This window comes from Saimiri boliviensis, chromosome 8, assembly GCF_048565385.1.
Source record: "Saimiri boliviensis isolate mSaiBol1 chromosome 8, mSaiBol1.pri, whole genome shotgun sequence".
Classification (NCBI taxonomy): Eukaryota; Metazoa; Chordata; class Mammalia; order Primates; family Cebidae; genus Saimiri; species Saimiri boliviensis.
Window position 1 is genome coordinate 68652776 of NC_133456.1, and position 18235 is coordinate 68671010.

At 44.8% G+C, this 18235-nt stretch overlaps 1 protein-coding gene across 1 annotated transcript in view; it reads left to right on the top strand.

Annotated features, from left to right (window-relative positions):
* The window catches only part of USP13 (ubiquitin specific peptidase 13), a 123985-nt gene extending 106226 nt beyond the window's left edge, over positions 1-17759 (top strand). The window contains exons 18-21 of the mRNA XM_039478645.2: positions 497-657; positions 2723-2876; positions 15333-15417; positions 17561-17759. Coding sequence (XP_039334579.2) covers positions 497-657; positions 2723-2876; positions 15333-15417; positions 17561-17654 — 494 coding nt within the window. The 3' untranslated portion in view covers positions 17655-17759. The remainder of the gene's footprint in view (positions 1-496; positions 658-2722; positions 2877-15332; positions 15418-17560) is intronic.
* Positions 17760-18235: the final 476 nt, after the last annotated feature.

Genomic DNA, 18235 nt, shown 5'->3' on the forward strand with positions numbered 1-18235 from the left:
AGTTAACCACAGGTATATGGCTTTATTTCTGGAATCTCAGTTCTATTAAGTTGTATGTCTGTCTTTATACCAACACCAGACTGTCTTTTTTTTTTAAGACAGCCTCGCTCTTTTGCCCAGGCTGGAGTGCAGTGGTGCCATCTCGGCTCACTGGCTCACTGCAATCTCCACCTCGGGGGTTCAAGTGATTCTTGTGCCTCAGCCTCCTGAGTAGCTGGATAACAGGCATGCACCACGACGCCCTGCTAATTTTTGTGTTTTTAATAGAGACGGAGTCTTGCCATGTTGGCCAGGCTTGTCTCCAACTCCTGACCTCAGCTGAGCCATCCGCCTCGGCCTCCCAAAGTGCCGAGTTGACAGGTGGGAGCCGCTGCACATGGCCCGGACTGTCTTGATTATTCTAAATTTGTGGAATCATGTTTTTTCTGGTTAGTGTTGTTTGTTTCAGTACAAAAAAGAAAAAAGGAAAAGACTTGAGTGTGTTTATCTTCCTCAGATTTTGCTGAACCGCTGACCATGCCTGGTTACGGAGGGGCAGCTTCTGCCTCTGTTTTTGGTGCTGCTGGATTGGATAACCAGCCTCCAGAGGAAATCGTAGCTATCATCACCTCCATGGGATTTCAGCGAAATCAGGCTATCCAGGCACTGCGAGCAACGGTGAGCATGAGACTGTGTGCGTGAGTGTGTGTGTTTGTGTGTGTGTGTGCATGTGTGAGTATGAGTGTGTGTGCACAAGTGTGTGTCAGTGTATTTGTGCGTGTGGGCAGTATGAGTGTGTATGAGTGTGTGAGTGAACGTGTGTGTGTGCACGTGTGTATGTGAGTGTATGTGTGTGCGTGTATGGATGTAAATGTGTATGAGTGCACGTGTGTATGTGTCAAGTGTGTGTGCATGTGTGTATGTGTGTGTATGAGTGTGTATGAGTGAGAGTGAATGTGTGTGAATGTGAGTGTGCACGTTTGTATGCGTGTGTACGAGTGTGTATGTGTGAGTGAATGTGTGTGAATGTGTATGTGTGTGTGCACATTAGTGTGTCAGTGTATGTGTGTGTGGGCGTGTGTTTGAGTGTGTGAGTGAATGTATGTGTGTGTGTGCACGTTTGTGTGTGTATGAGTGTGTATGTGAGTGAATGTGTGTGAATGTGTATGAGTGTGTGTGTACGTTTGTGTGTGTGTATGTGTGTTGCGTGTGTGTGAGGCGTGTATGTGTGTGTGTGAATTTATTTCTGTAGCAGTTTCAGTGTACTTTGATCATTTTGATTCATGTTCATCTATGAATCTCACCATAGCACATAAAGATTTATTTGTATATTGTACACATAAAGCTAAAATAAATAATTTTCACACAGAGAATTTAAGAATAAGGCGATAGTAAAGCTGGGATAATAGGAGCAAATCGAGAGAAACTTGTTATCTCCTTGAATGTTTGTTAATGGGGGTCACAGATTTGACTTGAAGCCTGCTTGTGGCCCTAGAGGAAGGAGGGCCGCATGGAATCCCGTGTCCAGTAAGAAGTCCTTGAAGAGATGTAATGCTTTTCTGAGACCAAGACCTTGGATAAAGGTCTCTTAAAAGTCCTCACGGAAGACTGAATGCCTCCTTGGAATTCTCGCTGCATTTTCTCTCTAGAAAGAGAAGGTTCTTCAGGTAGTCGTGAGCTTCTTGATCCAAGAAACAAGGGACCCTGAAACTCTAGGGTAGACGAGTCCCTTCTGCAGTGCTGATATTGGTTTAATATTCAGGGAAAGTACTTTAAAAAACCCATCCTTTCATCTTGTAAGTCTTAGTGGAAAAAAAAAAAGAAAAGAAAAAACCAAACCCAAAACTAAAACAAAAGCCATCCTTCCTGGTCACACCATCATCCATTTTTGAGTAGATATCTGGTCTCAACGACTTCTTGCCTGTCCTGATGGAGTGCCTGCTGGGGTTTGTTGCTGAGGTTGCTGTGGCTCTTGACGGTCTCATGAGAATGTGGCTAGAACAATCTGTCTCCCTTTCAGATGCTTAAAGGATCTCAACCGGAGCTTGTTCTGCTTGAGGTCCTTTCTTGTGCCCCACTCATTTGATCTGCCCGACTGTTTCATTAGAGCGTCTGTATCTATATAGATTCTTTAACCTGCCAGTGGTATCACAAGCTGAGAAAGCTGGAAATATGTTTATGGCCAATTAGTTTGAAGTACATGGAGTCCAGTTTAAACAATTACACTTGGCTAGTCAGTGTTGTCATCATTAATCAAGATGTTAATCTTGTCTTTACCGCAGTTCAACCATTTTACCGACATTCCCGGAGAGAAGGCTCTCACGCAGTGCTCACACCGGCATCCCTGTACCGTGCAGTTATCTGCAGAAAATACAGTTGGCAGGGAAGGTAGTGTGTGCCACTGAAGTGGCTTTAGAAAGAGCTGCCCTTAAGCAAATGCCGGAGCCTTGGTGATCCCACACCTATCATTACCAGCGTCTTCCTCAGAAATGCCGGGCTCACGCTGACAGAGGCTTTGGGATGCTGACCTGCTGCTCAGAGCTGTTTTCCAGGGAATCCAATTGCAGGTGTCCAGCGGGAGTGCTCGTCACGCGGAGTCGGAGCTGCTCACGCAGAGGCGCGGAGGGCTGGGGAATCCAGGCCTCCTTCCCCGTCCGCGTGACATCCAGTTGACATGGCCGGGACACAGCGAGGCCTGAGGCTGCGCGCATCCCATAAACGCATGTTTCTCTTCTGTCGCTAGAATCACAGCCTGGAAAGAGCCCTGGACTGGATCTTCAGCCACCCCGAGTTTGAAGAAGACGGTGACTTCGTGATTGAGATGGAGAATAATGGCAATGCCAACATCATTTCTGAGGCCAAGCCTGAAGGACCTAGAGTCAAGGACGGACCTGGAAGTAAGTCCTCACCTTAGAGGCCGTCTAGCGGTCACGACCACACCTCCGTCCCGCCGCGACACAGTCCAGCCTTTCCGTCATTCGAAAGTTAGCACAGATCCTGTCTTCCCGGAAACGGGGCCACGCGCCCCTTTGTGTGGGCGCCGGGGATCTCATAAAGTCATGTCACGGTCATGTTGCTTGGTCGTGTGTGCACCTCAGTTCAGGGCCAGCTTTGACTTTGTTCCATTGAGGTAAAATTTCTTCATGGACGGTGGGAGCTTTTGTCAAAAGAGAACATTTGTTTTCAGGTAGTGCTTTGAGTAGTAGTAGAGTGGTCTCATCCTTGACTACACCCTCACCAGAACCAGCTGCTCAAAGTCTTCTGAAGGCTCGTCTCAGGACGATGGGAATAGGTGGCGTAGGCCATTGTTGTGCTTTTGTTTTTTAAGGCTCAGTCTCGCTCTTGTCCCCCAGGCTGGAGTGCAGTGGCGGGATCTCGGCTCACCGCAACCTCCGCCTCCCGGGTTCAAGCCATTCTCCTGCCTCAGCCTCCTGAGTAGCTGGGATTACAGGTGCCCACTGCCACACCCAGATAAGTTTTGTATTTTTAGTAGAGATGGGGTTTCACCATGTTGGTCAGGCTGGTCTCAAACTCCTGACCTCAGGTGATCCACCCGCCTCGGCCTCCCAAAGTGCTGGGCTGACAGGTGTGAGCCCCTGTGCCGGCCTGTTCTGCCTTTTCATATCAAACACTTATATATGTCACTGTGTGTCACATGCTGTTCTAAGCACTTTGCATATCAACACTCACGTAACCCTCACTGCAGCTGATTTTACCTCACTGCAGGTGAGAAAACAGAGGCACAGATAGACTGGGTGCCTTGCCAAAGGCCACACAGCGTGTGAGAGATGGAGCTGATTCAAACCCAGAATCCGTGTTCTTCACCATGGTGATACCTGCTTCTTGGGCTGTCATTGCCTACGGAATAACGCTCAGGCTCTTTGTCTTGGCACTCAGCACCTTGTGCAGGTGGATCCCAGTCCAGCTGGTCTCCCGGGGACACCCCTACACTCCCTGTACCTGCAGCTGTGGTGCCTGAGACCGTAGCCGCGTTCTCGGCCTGCACTGCTGTCGGGGACTCTGTTCCACTTACTGCAGACACTTGCTCAGGTTGACCGTGTTTGTGAAACGAGCTTCCTCTCCCTTCACCGCCTGCTGAAATTCTCATCATTGCTTAGAACTGGGCCACAGATTCCAGTTCTCTGGACTTTCCTCCTAGAGCTTTGCCATGGTCGGCTCATGCTTACCTCATGTGCTGGTGTAATTGTACCAGTATGAAAACTGCTTCCATCTGTGCCATCTTCAGTCCTCACAGTGACCTCAGGTGGTACATACCATTATTATGCCCACTTTACAGGGGAAGAACCTGAGACAGAGAAGGTTAAGTAGAAGCTTGTCAAGGTCACACAGCTAGTGATGGGCAGAACCCTAATTCCCGGGCGGGCAGTCTGCCCCAGAGTCTGTGTCTATAGCCACCGTAATGCATTGTTAGTCCTTTTGTTTTGTTTTTTTTTTGAGACAGTCTCACTCCATCACCCAGGCCGGAGTGCAGTGGCAGAGTCTTGGCTCACTGCAACCTCTGCCTCCCGGGTTCAAGAGATTCTCATGCATTGGCCTCCTGAGTAGCTGGGATCACAGGTGCGGGCCACCATGCTTCATTGTTAGACCTAACAAATTGACCTTGCATAAAATTACTTCTGTAGATGTCGGTGCCTCCCATTTGACTAGGAGCTTGCCCAGGGCAGAGGCCATTCGACTTTGATAGAACTCATGGTGCTAGACACATAATCGTGTTTAACAAAATCGACCTTAGCAGCATTTGTTCCTATAATCGTATAGTGGCAGCTCTGCTCAGTAACGTTCTTTCCAGACCTAACATGTACATATTGATATAAAACGAGAGAGAGAAGGTGGCAGGGAAACTTTCTCCTTTTTTTTTAAAAAAAAAATTTAAAGTGGGAATTTTATCACTAACTGTTCCATTGCTAACTGCATCAGAAAAGGATGAGGTGTAGTTCTCCCAGTTTCCATAGTCATTAAAGGTATCTTGTCTTACTTTCCAGAAATTACTAGCTTGCCTAAAATATTTAAAGCCGCAACAGACAGGTTGCTCAATAATGCATGAGCAGGGTTTATTATGTGTTACACATCCATCAGTTCACTGCGTCATTGATTTTCCATAATGGACTTTTCTTTGGAGAGGATGAGTCCTTCTTGCAGAAGGAATTAGCCACAAGGTGGGGCTGCTGTAAAGCTGCAGAGGGAAGGCGGGTCTGATCTTCAGGGGCACCAGCCCATCCCTCACAGATGTCAGGAATGGTGAACAGGAGCCTGTCATCCCCTGGGGCTTCCTCTGCCTCTGAGAGAGAGATCTGCAGAGATTCCCGGGCGCTGCTGGATTTCGAGTTGTGTCTTTGGTTAGGTGCTGTCAAGCACCCTTTAAGGCACTCTGGGTCAAAGCCCCGGGACCCTGGGTGAGGGTAGCGCCTGAGCACTGTGAGACGCGCTTAGAGAAACCACGTGCCAGAGGTGCAGGATATAAAGGCAGTAGCAGGTGAAATGCTCAGTTATGAAGACAGAAAAGCAGAGCCCTAACCCGCCAAATGCATTTTGAGTTTGATTTTGCAGAATGACATGTTTTCCAAGTAGCTTCCCCAGCACTGTGCCTGGCCCGTGGCAAGTGACCAGCAGGTACCTGATGGAGTGAAGAACTGAGTGACTGCCAGGAGGTAGCCATCTCAGAGAGTGTTTTGCCGCTTCCACAGAGTGCCGTATAGAGGGGTGGGCTGTGTGCTTCCGTGTTACATTGCGTGAATCAAAGGCAGTGAAAACGTGACTTCTTGTACTGGGCTGTGTTAGCAACCGGGTGAATACTGCCAGTCGTTGCTTTTTTTCCTTTCGTAAAATAATTAACATTTATATTGTTTATCTTTCTTACAATTAAAAGCAACTTGAGAAAATATAGATATATGAAAAGACAAAATTAAAAATGGCAATCCTACTCCCCAGCAATAACCACAAAGTATTGTTTTGTTTATATTCTATAGACCTTTTTAGACAAATACATGAAAATGATGTAAGTCCATAGACTTATAAAAATGGAAAAGCGAGTCATAAAATAGCAAACATGTGATTAACATGATGAGGCTATGATTAGGCTGTGAGTTTTGTAAGTGTACATGTATATAAATCTATACTGTTGAACATATATTAACAATATTCTATTATAAACATGTACCATAATTTATATACCTAATTCTAGGCTAAGTACGTATCATTATTACAGAGTTTCAGATAATGAAGATATTTCCACATTCAGAAGATGACTGCTATTATTTTTAAATAATGAGTTTCTTTTTTTTTTTTTTTTTTTTTTTTTGAGACAGAGTCTTGCTCTATTGCCCAGGCTGGAGTGCAGTGGCACGATCTCAGCTCACTGCAACCTCTGCCTCCTGGGTTCAAGTGATTCTCATGCTTCAGCCTCCCAAGTAGATTCTCGTGCCTCAGCCTCCCAAGTAGCTGGGATTACAGATGTGCACCACCATGCCCAGCTAATTTTTTGTATTTTTAGTAGAGTCAGGATTTCACCATGTTGACCAGGCTGGTCTCAAACTCCTGAGCTCAGGCAGTCCACCCGTCTCAGCTCCCAAAGTGGCTAGAATTGCAGATGTGAGCCGCTGCTCCCCGGCCAAACAATGAGTTTCTTAAAGGATGAATTCAGTTCACAGAAGAACAGCGCATGCCTAATGTAATTCCTCTGCAGGGAGTACCAGCTGCTTCAGCACTTCCGCCGTCCACCCCTTCCTTATGTCCTTCTTCTACTAAAAACAATATTGTGATGGACAACCTTGGGCCCTCATTTGATTATTTCTTTAGGGGAAGTTTCTGGAAGTGAAATTTGTAGTGAAAAATACACATTTTTAAGGTTTTAAAGCTGATTGCCATCATATGACCCTCCACAAACACAGCAGGGGCGCATCCTGGCCACACGGGGACTCTCCTGTCTCCCCAGCCTTCCCCAGCCCTGCTGTGGGGCTGAGCGCTTTCTACATATTTTAAAAAATCTTTATTGCCTAGTTATTTTTCCTGTCATGTTAACAGCTTCTTCATTTCCTTTGGCCAGTTTCCCACTTTTATTGAGGTTTTCAGCTGTTTTTCTTTTATTGATTTTTATGAGTTTCATGTGTCGTAGATTAGTTTGGGAATACCTGATCACTTTACAATATTGAGTTTTTCTAGCCAGAAACATATGCTTCTCTGATTTATCCTCCCCTTCTGTAATTGCAAAGTTGCATGGTTTTCTTCATAAATATGCTGTGCATTTCCAGTTATGTCTCCAAATTACATTTTCCATGTTACTTATGAATAAGAATTTTCCATGTTGTATATTTTACAATATTGCTGCTAAATTATGTAAAGTTACTGATCTTGTAATTTTGGCCATTCTCTAGGGATTTGACTGGCATCACATTAAATTCATAGGTTAACCCAGGAAGGTGTGTGTTCTGCGTAGCTAGGTTGTTTAAATTCCCAGGTCATTTCTTTTCACATTTTTTGGTTAGTGAATTGACTGAGATATTTGACTTGAGAATATTGAATACAGGTAAAGGGTAAAGGTAATTGGTGCTTGAGGAACCGAAACAAACAAAAATAAAAACAACCTCAATGTTCAGGGTTTCGTGTTAAGTGGCAGGAAGGCCAAGACACATTTGTGTAAGCAAAAAGGGTATATTGTCTCATGAACCCTGGGAAGTCCTGGGGGTACTGGGCTCAGGCCCGCCTTGATTCAGGACTCAAATGCTTGATCTGGATGGGCCCCTTGGCTCTGCTTCCTCTAGGTGGGCTCCAGTCCCAGACAGGGCCTCCCTCATGGCACAAGATGGCTGCAGCGCCTCCCACAGCCTGTCTTTCCAGGTTGGACTCCAGCGGAGTCTTGTCGCAGAGTTCTCAGCAAAGGTGCCGAGGGTCTGAGACTCCGTGAGCCTCTGCACGCGCTCCGAACGTCCCCGAGGCAGGTTGACTCAGGCCTGCATCATGGGCCTCACTCCTAGAGCCCGAGGCTGGAGACGTCTTCCACTCTCCTATCTGAGCTGACGAGGGACGAGCTGATCTCCTCCAGCGCTGGATCCCGTGTGTAGAATCAGCTTCACCCGAGAACCTGTCAGGCCTCATGGGGTCTCACCTCAGACACGCTGAAGTAGGAACCCTGGGCGAGGCTCAGTCCTCTGGGTGTACCCAGGCGTGCAGGTCATTCTGATGCAGCTTAAACTTGAGAATTAGCACCTTGCAGGCAGTGTTAGGTCACTACTGCTTTAGGAAGAAGGGGAACAGCCATGGGGACGTTGTCACACCGGGTTAACACTGAAATAATGGAGGTGTTATGAAGCGGAGAAAAGCGATTATTACAAGGATAGGGATTAAAGAAGCTCATGGGTCACATTTTTCCTTTTACGGCCAAATCGCTGTTTCCATCCTTCGGAATGAGGAAGAACTCTATTGCATGAAACGATTATCTCAGGGGTACTAGTTTGTTGGAAGGATTAGTGCTGGTCACATGCGATGACACAGTGGCCGTCATTTCCCGAGTGTCTCACGTGTGCCACGGCTTCCTCGGCCACGTTTCCTTCATGGCTTACGGGGAGCCGTTCCGACACCCTCGTGCCAGTCCTCTCCTAGATAATCTTCGGGTGGCCTTTCCTCTATATGACACTGAAAGGATATGCCACCCACCTCTTTTACCTTCCAAGTTTCAGAAACTCTTTTTTCAGCAGAGCTAAGTGGTTTTCTAGTGTAGAACCGGGTTAGAATTCAGGTCTGTCTGATTTTGAAGGCTGTGCGGTTTTTCCTTTATCCCCGATTGAGTCATCTCATTTCACATTTTATATTGGAATGGAGGCAAGAGTCTATTTTCTACCATGTTCTGCACATTTTAGGGCTAGCACCTAACTTTCTGCTGAGTTTTCAAAACGTCGAAGCTGGAAATCGGGCCTCCACTCTGACCTCGCTGAGCTTCTGCTATGTGCAGAATCATTTCTGTGTTGATGTTGCACCTAATGAGCATTTAATTTTTCTTAAGAAAAGAGCCTGCTGATTGCCAATGTAATGAACGTGTGATTAGGCTGTAATTACTCAGAACCTGCTCTGGCTCCTTCAGCCACTTTGCTGTAATGGTGTGGACGTCTCCCATGCTGCTGAGATTTTCCAGCCAGGGAGCAGAGAGGCATCCATTTGGGTAACGCTGGGGTTCTTGAGGTGCTGAACTCCCTGAGGAATGCCCCCCCACCCCCATCAAAGCGGATCTGGAGGGCTTAAGCTACAGCTCCCCAAGGAAGCCAAGCCCAGTGGTGCTCTGGAAAGTCACTGACTTCATCTCTCCCACTTGCTGCAGGTCCTGACGTTTTTGGTGGTGCTGTTGGAAGTTAGGAGGCAGCCACTCTTGAGTAAGCTGATTTACGGGAAGTTTAAATGATGGAGAACTGTTAGACTTGGAAGGAATTGTTTGCCTTCTGGAGCATTTGGCATTGTAACTAACTTTGAGCTGGCTAGGGTCGGGGGAAGCAATTTGTAGACCTTTACGATTCTGTGGCTATCAGCTGCCTTCCCGTGCTACTGATTTACCTAGGTCTGTCTTCTCTTTTTGAGAATTTAGCAGTTTTCTGAAAGCTCCAATACTCCTCCCTCCCACACTGATTTTTTTTCTCAGAGAGGGCATGAGGGAAATCAGGCTGTTGGATATTGAGCTAGTTGTATATTAAGCTTGATATAGTTTGGATGTTTGTCTCATGAACACCCAAACCTCATGTTGAAATGCAAACCCCAATGTTAGCCGTGGGACCAGGTGGGAGGTGTTTGGGTCACGGGGGTGGATCCCTCATGAATACCTTGTTGGGGGAAAGGATATCCCAGATAAATACCCAGATATTGGGTGCTTATGAGGAAACTGTTAGTAAGTTGCTGATTTTATTTCCCCCACTTTGTATAGAGGGAGTTAGAGACAGGCAGTGATACAAATTAATCAAGTAAAGAGCGTTGGATGAGAACAGTTTATCTCACCAGCAGACTGCAGTGCCTCTGGGGTCTTGATAATTATTTTAGGGAGACTTGATGTCTCTGCGTTCTGAGCACTCTGTAGACTAAATAATACGTCATGCCCTGATGAGATACTGCTGCTTTGTAAATATGTTAGATGCTATAATGACTTATAAAAATACATTCATTTAAAGAAACTTCTGAATCCAGAGTTGCTTTTGGTCATTACGCTTGTTAAAACATAATTTCCCAAAAGGCAAAATCATGACTTTCAGGTAAATATAAAATGAACACATAGCACAGATTTTTAAAAACTTATTAATTAATGTGAGAATCAGTCAGATGTTATTACTGGCTTAAAAACATTTGCGAAGCTAGGATATTTAAAGACAATTTTAAAAAATGTTAGGATGAGATTGCCAGGTTAGAGTAAAGATTAGTCAGTGTCTTTCAGGACCATAAATCCTCAAAACAATCATTTCACAGTGTTTACTCCGATATGTAAATCTATAAATCCTTGAGGATATGTGTTCTACTGGACAGAATTTTTTTGTATCTTTCCCAGATAAAAATCTACAAGTTAAGAAGTAGTATCACTAAATATGAGATCATCAATCGGTAGTATATTAGTAGTTTTGTAGTTGTTGATATAAGAAAATACCTGAGACTGGGTAGTTTATAAAAAAAGAGGTTTCTTTGGTTCACAGCTCTTCAATTATACAGGAAGCACAGTGCTTCTGCTTCTGAAGAGGCCTTAGGAAGCTTTCGGTCAGCAGAAGGCAAAGCGGGAGCAGGCGGGTCACAGAAAGCCAGCGAGAGTGGAGGTGTCATGCTTTTTTTTACAGCCTCTTCTCCGGTGAACTCATAGAGGAGAACTCACTCCTTACCACAGGAGGGCACCAAGGTACTCAGGACAGATCCACCCCCATGGCCCAAATACCTCCCACCGGGTCCCACCTCCAACTTTGGGGATCACACATTGCAACATGAGATTTGGAGGTGACAGACGTCCAAACTATATCAAATAGCAAATGGTGAGATGAACTAAGTTCATCTTCCTAGGTCGGCAGCCAGCGAAAGATGACGAAGGTTTCCGGTTCTGCGGGCTATGTCGATGTCTGTCTCATACTCTGCTCCCCTTTCTTCTCCCCGGCAGTGCAAAAGCAGGCTGTGGGTCTGATTTGGCTAATGGGTCATTTGCCAGTCTCTCCCCGAGATAATCTTTGGGTGGCCTTTCTTCTATATGACGTAGAAAGGGTATGCTGCCCACCTCTTTTACCTTCCAAGTTTTGTAAACCTTTTTTTTTTTTTTTTTTTTTTTTTTAGACAGTGCTTTCTCAAAGAACAAAATCAAAGAGTACAGTTGCTATTAGGTTGGGTAGGGATGGTAATGGCAAAATTTGATGCTAAAAAATCTTCGTATTAGCAAGGTTGGGAAGATTTTCCTAGAGTTCAAACAGGACAAGTTTTGTGGAGAGAAAGAATGCTAGTTCCAGGCACAGTTTAATTCTGCCCATTCGGAGGGACACTGCCCGCTTGCTGTTGAGACAGTGGTTTTGTCAATTTTGTCTAATTCTACCAGATGCTTTGAAGGTTTTTCTGTTAAAAGTCAACATTTTTGAAATGTTAGAAATTCCTTTTTAAGTAAATAGAAAAGGAAGCTTGAGATGAGATAAACACTTCAAAAGTTTGACTTTCAACAGAAAAAGTTAAATTTTTTTTGGTGTGTGTTTTTTGGAGTGTGTTTGAGTGCTTTCGATTTTTTTGGAAGGACAGCTCTGGGAACTTGGAGAAGAATCAGCAGTAGCTTCTCTCTCTGGTGAATTCACCTTGACTTTCTCTTTGGAGACAAACATAAGTTGAGATTTATTACCTGTTTAGTTTTTGCAAATGTGCTGAGATTCTCTCTTGTTGTTTCCCAGCAGGAGGTGGTGAATAATGCATGGAGCAGTTGCTTCTATTGATAAACATGGTTAATTTAAATAATAGGACTAAGAGTCATGCTAACCGTTTACATTTTATTTTTATGGTTCTGAGGATGTACATGAATTGTTTTTAAACAGAGGGGAAAATGCTTTCTGGGGGGCTTAGTGACATGTTTGGATATATTAGGATGTATGGATTTGTCCTTTCTCTGTGTCTGTCTGTTTTGTCAACCCATTGGCTGTGTTGGTATCTGTGCTGCGTTTCATTGATGTCACCCTGGCTTATGGTGGAAAGTGCTCGGTAAACACTGTTCTTCTGCAAGACGTCCTTGCGGGGGGAAAAAGCCTTGATTGGGGTATTGTCTTCTCTCTCTCTCTCTCTCTCTCTCTCTCTCTCTCTCTCTCTCTCTTTTAGGACAGGGTCTCACTCTGTCGCCCAGGCTAGAGTACGGTGGTGGGATCTGGCCTCATTGCAGCCTCGGCGCCCTGGGCTTAAGCAGTTCTCCCACCTCTGTCTCCCGAGTAGATGGGACTACAGGCACACGCCACCATGGCTGGCTAATTTTTTTGTATTTGTAGACACAGGGTTTGCCATGTTGCCCAGGCTGGTCTTAGACTCTTGAGCACAATCAATCCACCCAAAGTGCTGAAATGACAGGTGTTTGCCACCATGCCTGGCCTGTATTCTCTCTTTATTTCATGAAAATTCTTAGAGAATTTTCACTCAGGCTCATTCAACTTACTCAGCTGCGTTTTTGGGAGGGCAGCACTCCGTCTCTTAAATTGAAGATTGGGAATTTGATGTAGAATTATTTCAAAAGGGCTTAAAAAATCCAACAGGGGTGAAGAGACACAAGGATCTCAGCTCACTCCCTTTCTTGCTTATAGTGAGGTCAGGGTGGGTTCTTAGTGTGAGAGGGCAGATGAGGGTAAGGTGCCTGGATCATTGTTTCACAAATAAATACCAGGCAAAATGATTGTCATTTACAGCTGTTTTGCCTGGCTTCTGATTTCAAACCTGGGATTTTTTTTTTTGGGTCAGTTGATGTGATAGCTAGCAACAGAAATTTAGTTAATTATGGGTAACACAATCTTCTCTGATTCATTTCTGATTAAATAATTATTTCGCCAGTTTATACCCCAATTTATGCTTTGGTAGGAGGTTTGCAAAAATATACACACTGTAAGAAGATATAAAAACGTGTGAGGAGATGAAGTGAAAGGAGTCATTCCTTCATTCACTCATTTATTTATATGTTTAGCAAATACTAAGTACCTACAGTGTGCAAAGCACTGTTTTCTGTGCCTGGAATAGTTCAGTAAACATAACAAACCCCCTGTCCTTATGGAGCCTATTCTAGCCTGGGGTAAAAGGTGTCAGACAGTAAATCCACGCACAGGTAAGGATGCGACATGGCAGGTGTCCCTTCCGCTGTGGGGACAGGAAAGCAGGATAACAGCAATGCGAGCGCAGGAGTGAGGGCGGGGTGGGAGGAGGTTGATGTTTAGGAAGAAGGTTCAGGAAGGCCTCTCTGATGAAGTGACACTTGGACCTGAGATCTCAGTGAAGTGACGAGTGAGTCATGTGACATCTGAAAGGAGAGTTTCAGAAGGAAAGAGCAGAAGGTCTGAAGGCCTGAAGGTCGGGGCATGCCGAGAGTGTTTGAGGAGCAGCCAGGAGGCGATGGTAGCTGGAGCGGAGTAAGGGGGAGAAGGGGAGGAGGTAAGGGGACTTCAGAGGCCACTTCAAGAGTAAGATTTTCTCAGAGATTCAGGGAGCCACTGGAGGGTTTTGGGGTAGAGTAATGACGACAATTTCACTTTCATTTAAAAAAAGACCAATGGGCTGGGCGCAGTGGCTCACGCCTGTAATCCCAGCACTTTGGGAGGCTGAGGTGGGCAGATCACTTGAGATCAGGAGTTCGAGACCAGCCTGGCCAACATGGTGAAATACTGTCTCTACTAAAAATACAAAAAATTAACTGGGCATGGTGGTGCGCACCTGTAATTCCAGCTACTGGGGAGGCTGAGGCAGGAGAATTGCTTGAACTCAGGAGACAGAGGTTGCAATGAGCCAAGATCACGCCATTGCACTCCAGCCTGGCTGATAAGGCGAGACTCCACCTCAAAAAATAAAAAGACAAAACAAGACCAACAGAGTGCGGCCGGAAAGGAAGCCGCCCCCTTGCCCGTCATGCAGTGCGTATTTGTGGGGAACCTGGTGCTTCTGGGTCAGTATCATTTACTGCCATAAGACGACATGACATCAGCCAAAGAGAGAGAGAAAGAGAGAAAGAGTCTGGATGGGGGGAAGAGGGAGGTTTGAACCCCAGATCACCGAAATTCAAAGGTCAGGCAGATGAAGAGAAGAAGTCAGGCAGCTGGACAACCAGGAGAGTGACTCCCGGCGAGTGTTCGAGGAAGAAAGGGGTGCTCAGCAGTGCGTGGTGCTGCTGAAGAGTCAGAGGAGGGCTGAGCATTGACAGCTGAGTACGCTGAATGAGGCTGAGTGCAAAGTGAGAAAGAATGAGTCAGAGGCGCAGGAGAAAAGGTCTGTCTGGAACCAATACTTTTTTTTTTTTTTGGAAAAATGTAGTAAAAGTGAAACACTAGCAAAATCAATATGCAAGCCCATTTTTCCTTATTAAATTCAGCAGACGTGCATTTTATTTACTCTCAGTTACTCAGAAGTCTTGTGAACTTTCAGTTTCCAGACGACCTCAGTGCAGTCTGGAACAGTTTGCTGAGTGGGGCGGTTCTCGTCTGCAGAGCCCACCTTGGCAACATGAACTAAAACGGATTCAACGTGGATACCACAGAGTCCGGCCCTGGTGCAGAGGCACCTGTTAGAGAACAAACATTGGTCTCACCCTCTAAGAGGCCACGTACCTCCTTGTTCAGAAAGCATGAAGCCTGAAGTTTGGTCCCACATAAGTTACAATCATGAACAAGTGAAACATCTTGCACAAAGCATTGTCCTTTTCTATAAATGATAACAACTATCTGCTCCTTCCTTGTAGTTTTGACATTTGTGTGGTATTTTAGTCTGAATTGCTCATTTAAGTTTCATACAACCCTGCAAAGTGGGTGGATTTCTTTTTTAATCTCCATAAAGAAACAGGCTCAGAAAGACGGAACACTTTGTCCACCCTCATGTTTGGAAGTGGGAGAGCCAGGACCACTCTTTTAGACCCACAAGCTCGCCGCCAGACCAGGCTGTGGGATTTTTGAATCCTCTTCCACATTCGAATTGAACATCAGCTGTGCTTTGATAATTTATGTCCTATTTTTGTGATCACAAATTTTCAGGTTGAATGTGTGTGTGTGTTGTCAACGCAGCAAAGTAAAGAGACCTTATGTTTCAAACCTAAACAGTTGCTGGATGGTGCTAGTGCTGGTTTTGAACTCTCTTCGGTCTGGAAGTGCTGCCTTGTAACTGAGCTGTTTCCTCTTTTACAGCGTATGAGTTGTTTGCGTTCATCAGTCACATGGGAACATCCACGATGAGTGGCCATTACATTTGCCATATCAAAAAGGAAGGAAGGTGAGTCGTTTTTAGAAGGTAAATGACAGCTGTGATTTATTGAGTACCTACTGTGTGCCCAGCTCTCTCCTAGGTACACTGTGTGCCATCTCATTTGGTTCTCACACTGGTCTTGTAAAGGGTATACCGTGAATGCTTTTTACATATCAAGACGCTGAGACTCAGGGAGGCAGAAGAGCTTGACCTTAGCTAGTAAGTCAAAAGCCACTTGCAACCGTCATACTGAAGTGACTTCCCAAAATAGAGACGCATCTTGCAGCAGAACGTATGCTGTGATTGCGACCTCCCTAGGATTGCCATATTTAGCCAACAAAGGGAAACATTCAAGAAGAACCCGGATGCCCTATTTAGATCGAATTTCAGATAAATAGTGGATAATTTTTTAGTATAAATAATCTCAAAGAGTCTGTGTACCAAACATTACATGGGGCACGCCGATACTGAAGTCACGTATTGCTTACCTGATGCTCAGATGTAACTGGGTCACCGGCGCTTTGTCTGGCGGCTCTAAACCTTCAGCGCTCTCCCTTACTGCAGCCTCGCGCTGGCTTCTCTCCGCTCCTGAGCAGAACTGTAAGTGTGTGGGGAACTGGGAATGAGACGATTGTGCAGTGAAAGGAGGCTGCTTTCTTCAGAACCCTCCCCCCGGGCTGGATCTCCACAGGCCCCACCGGTGCCCTTCCCACAGGTCTGGACAGTGGCTGTGGGTCGGCCCTTCTGCCTGAGGGCAGCACTCGGGCCACCTGGAGGCCACCTGAGCGTGGCCTTTGCTCCGTCCCTCCCTCCCACTGCAGGAGGGGCCGGTTCTCACCTGGGTTCCACTGTGTGTCTTTTAGTTTTGTCTTCTCAACTTGATTAATAAAATAGCTGAGCACAGGGATTTATCTTTTTTGTGTTTGTTTGTTTGAGATGCGAGTTTCACTCTTGTTTCCCAGGCTGAGTGCAGTGGAGTGATCTCAGCTCACTGCAACCTCCACCTGCCGGGTTCAAGTGATTCTCCTGCCTCAGCCTCCCGAGTAGCTGGGATTACAGGCGTGTGCCACCATACCTGGCTAATTTTTTGTATTTTTAGTAGATTCAGGGTTTCATAATATTGGTCAGGCTGGTCCTGAACACCTGACCTCAAGTGATCCACCTGCCTTGGCCTCCCTAAGTGCTGGGATTGCAGCCGTGAGCCACTGTGCCTGGCTGGGACTTATCCTTATAGTGAATTATTTTTATTGCAATCATGATGGCTCTTTTAAAAACACTTTATGGAGTGAAGTAAAAGAAAAAAAGTGAAAATCCTTTTTAAAAGAAAAAAGCTTAATTATAATTTTAAAAGCAATAAAATTCATTGTAAATAATTTATAAATATAAGAATATATAAGAATATGTGCTTGGAACCCTAACAATAACCGTTGTCTACATTTTGAGATATTTTTCTCTGTAGTTTTGGCTTGTTGGAAGAAAGTATGTGTATGTCTGTCTACGCACATACTACATATAAGTATGCACAGGTTAACTAAAAGCTTAAAGTATATGCGGAGTGCATACAATGCTTTCACCTGTGTTTTCCCATTTCATATTATATTGTGATTATTTTCTCACTTTGCCAAATAATCTTTGAAGAAATTCTAATAGTTCACTGCATGGATTTTTTTTAAGCATTGTTGTACATAATTCTTTGACTCAATTTCTGAGGCTGTCTACGGATTTCTATAAAGGGAATTATGGAATCAAAGGTTACAATGTTTGGAGGCTCCTGATATATTTTAGTAACTACTTTTCGACTGAGCTTAAGAATCACAAAGCAGTTGTAGCTGGGCGTGACGGCATGAAGGCATGCCGGCATGAAGGCATGCCTGTGTTCCCAGCTACTCAGGAGGCTGAAGCAAGAGGGCCCCTTGAGCTCAGGAGTTCGAAGCTGCAGATTCTGCTACCTGGGGAAAGAATGAGGCCTTATCTCTTAAAAAAAAAAAAAAAAAAAAAGAAGCAGTTGTGATTCCCTGCCAGCATTCTGGTATTTTGTATACAACAAGCTTGAGTTTCGTATCTTAAAACATCATGGTTAAGTGTTGTGTGCCATATGATGTAGCAACTTCTTTCTGCAAAGTTTCCCAAAACTGACTTAAATTCACCCAATGTTCTGTCTTGTTTTCAGATGGGTGATTTACAATGACCACAAAGTCTGTGCCTCAGAAAGGCCCCCTAAAGACCTGGGCTACATGTACTTTTACCGCAGAATACCAAGCTAAACCTCAAATGTAAAAATTGGCGAGAGGAAGCCATACGCCTTTTTAATTTGCCAAAAAAAAAAAAAAAAAAAAAAGAAAGAAAAAAAGAAAAAGAAAAAAAAGAAACAGACGCGGAAGAAGAAGAAGTTGCTGAAACAGCCAGACATGAAGGAGTACATGCAGTATTTATAGTTTATTTAAAGAGCACGATCAGTTGATGCCTTCTGAAATAGAACTGGGAAGAAATTTCTATTAGTGATGATACACTATTGTATTGTAGATAGTTTTTATAAATGTTCAAGGAGAGGATATTTAAGAACATAAAAGTATTCATATTGCTGGTGGAGAATCTGCCATCAGCACATCAAAAATGGGGATGTGTCCCCAGCCCTCTATTTTGCTTTGGGAGTCAGTGGTAGTGGCCTCCAGAGAAACCAAATAATGTGGCCAGTGGTCTGGCCTTACCTACAGCAAATGAAAAGCCCACTTGTGTTTCATATAGAAAGTCAGCAATTGGGCGGGGCTTTATTTGTGACATAATTTTTTTCATGACATACAATAATTTCTGATGTATCCATGTAGATATTATGCTCTGTCCATAA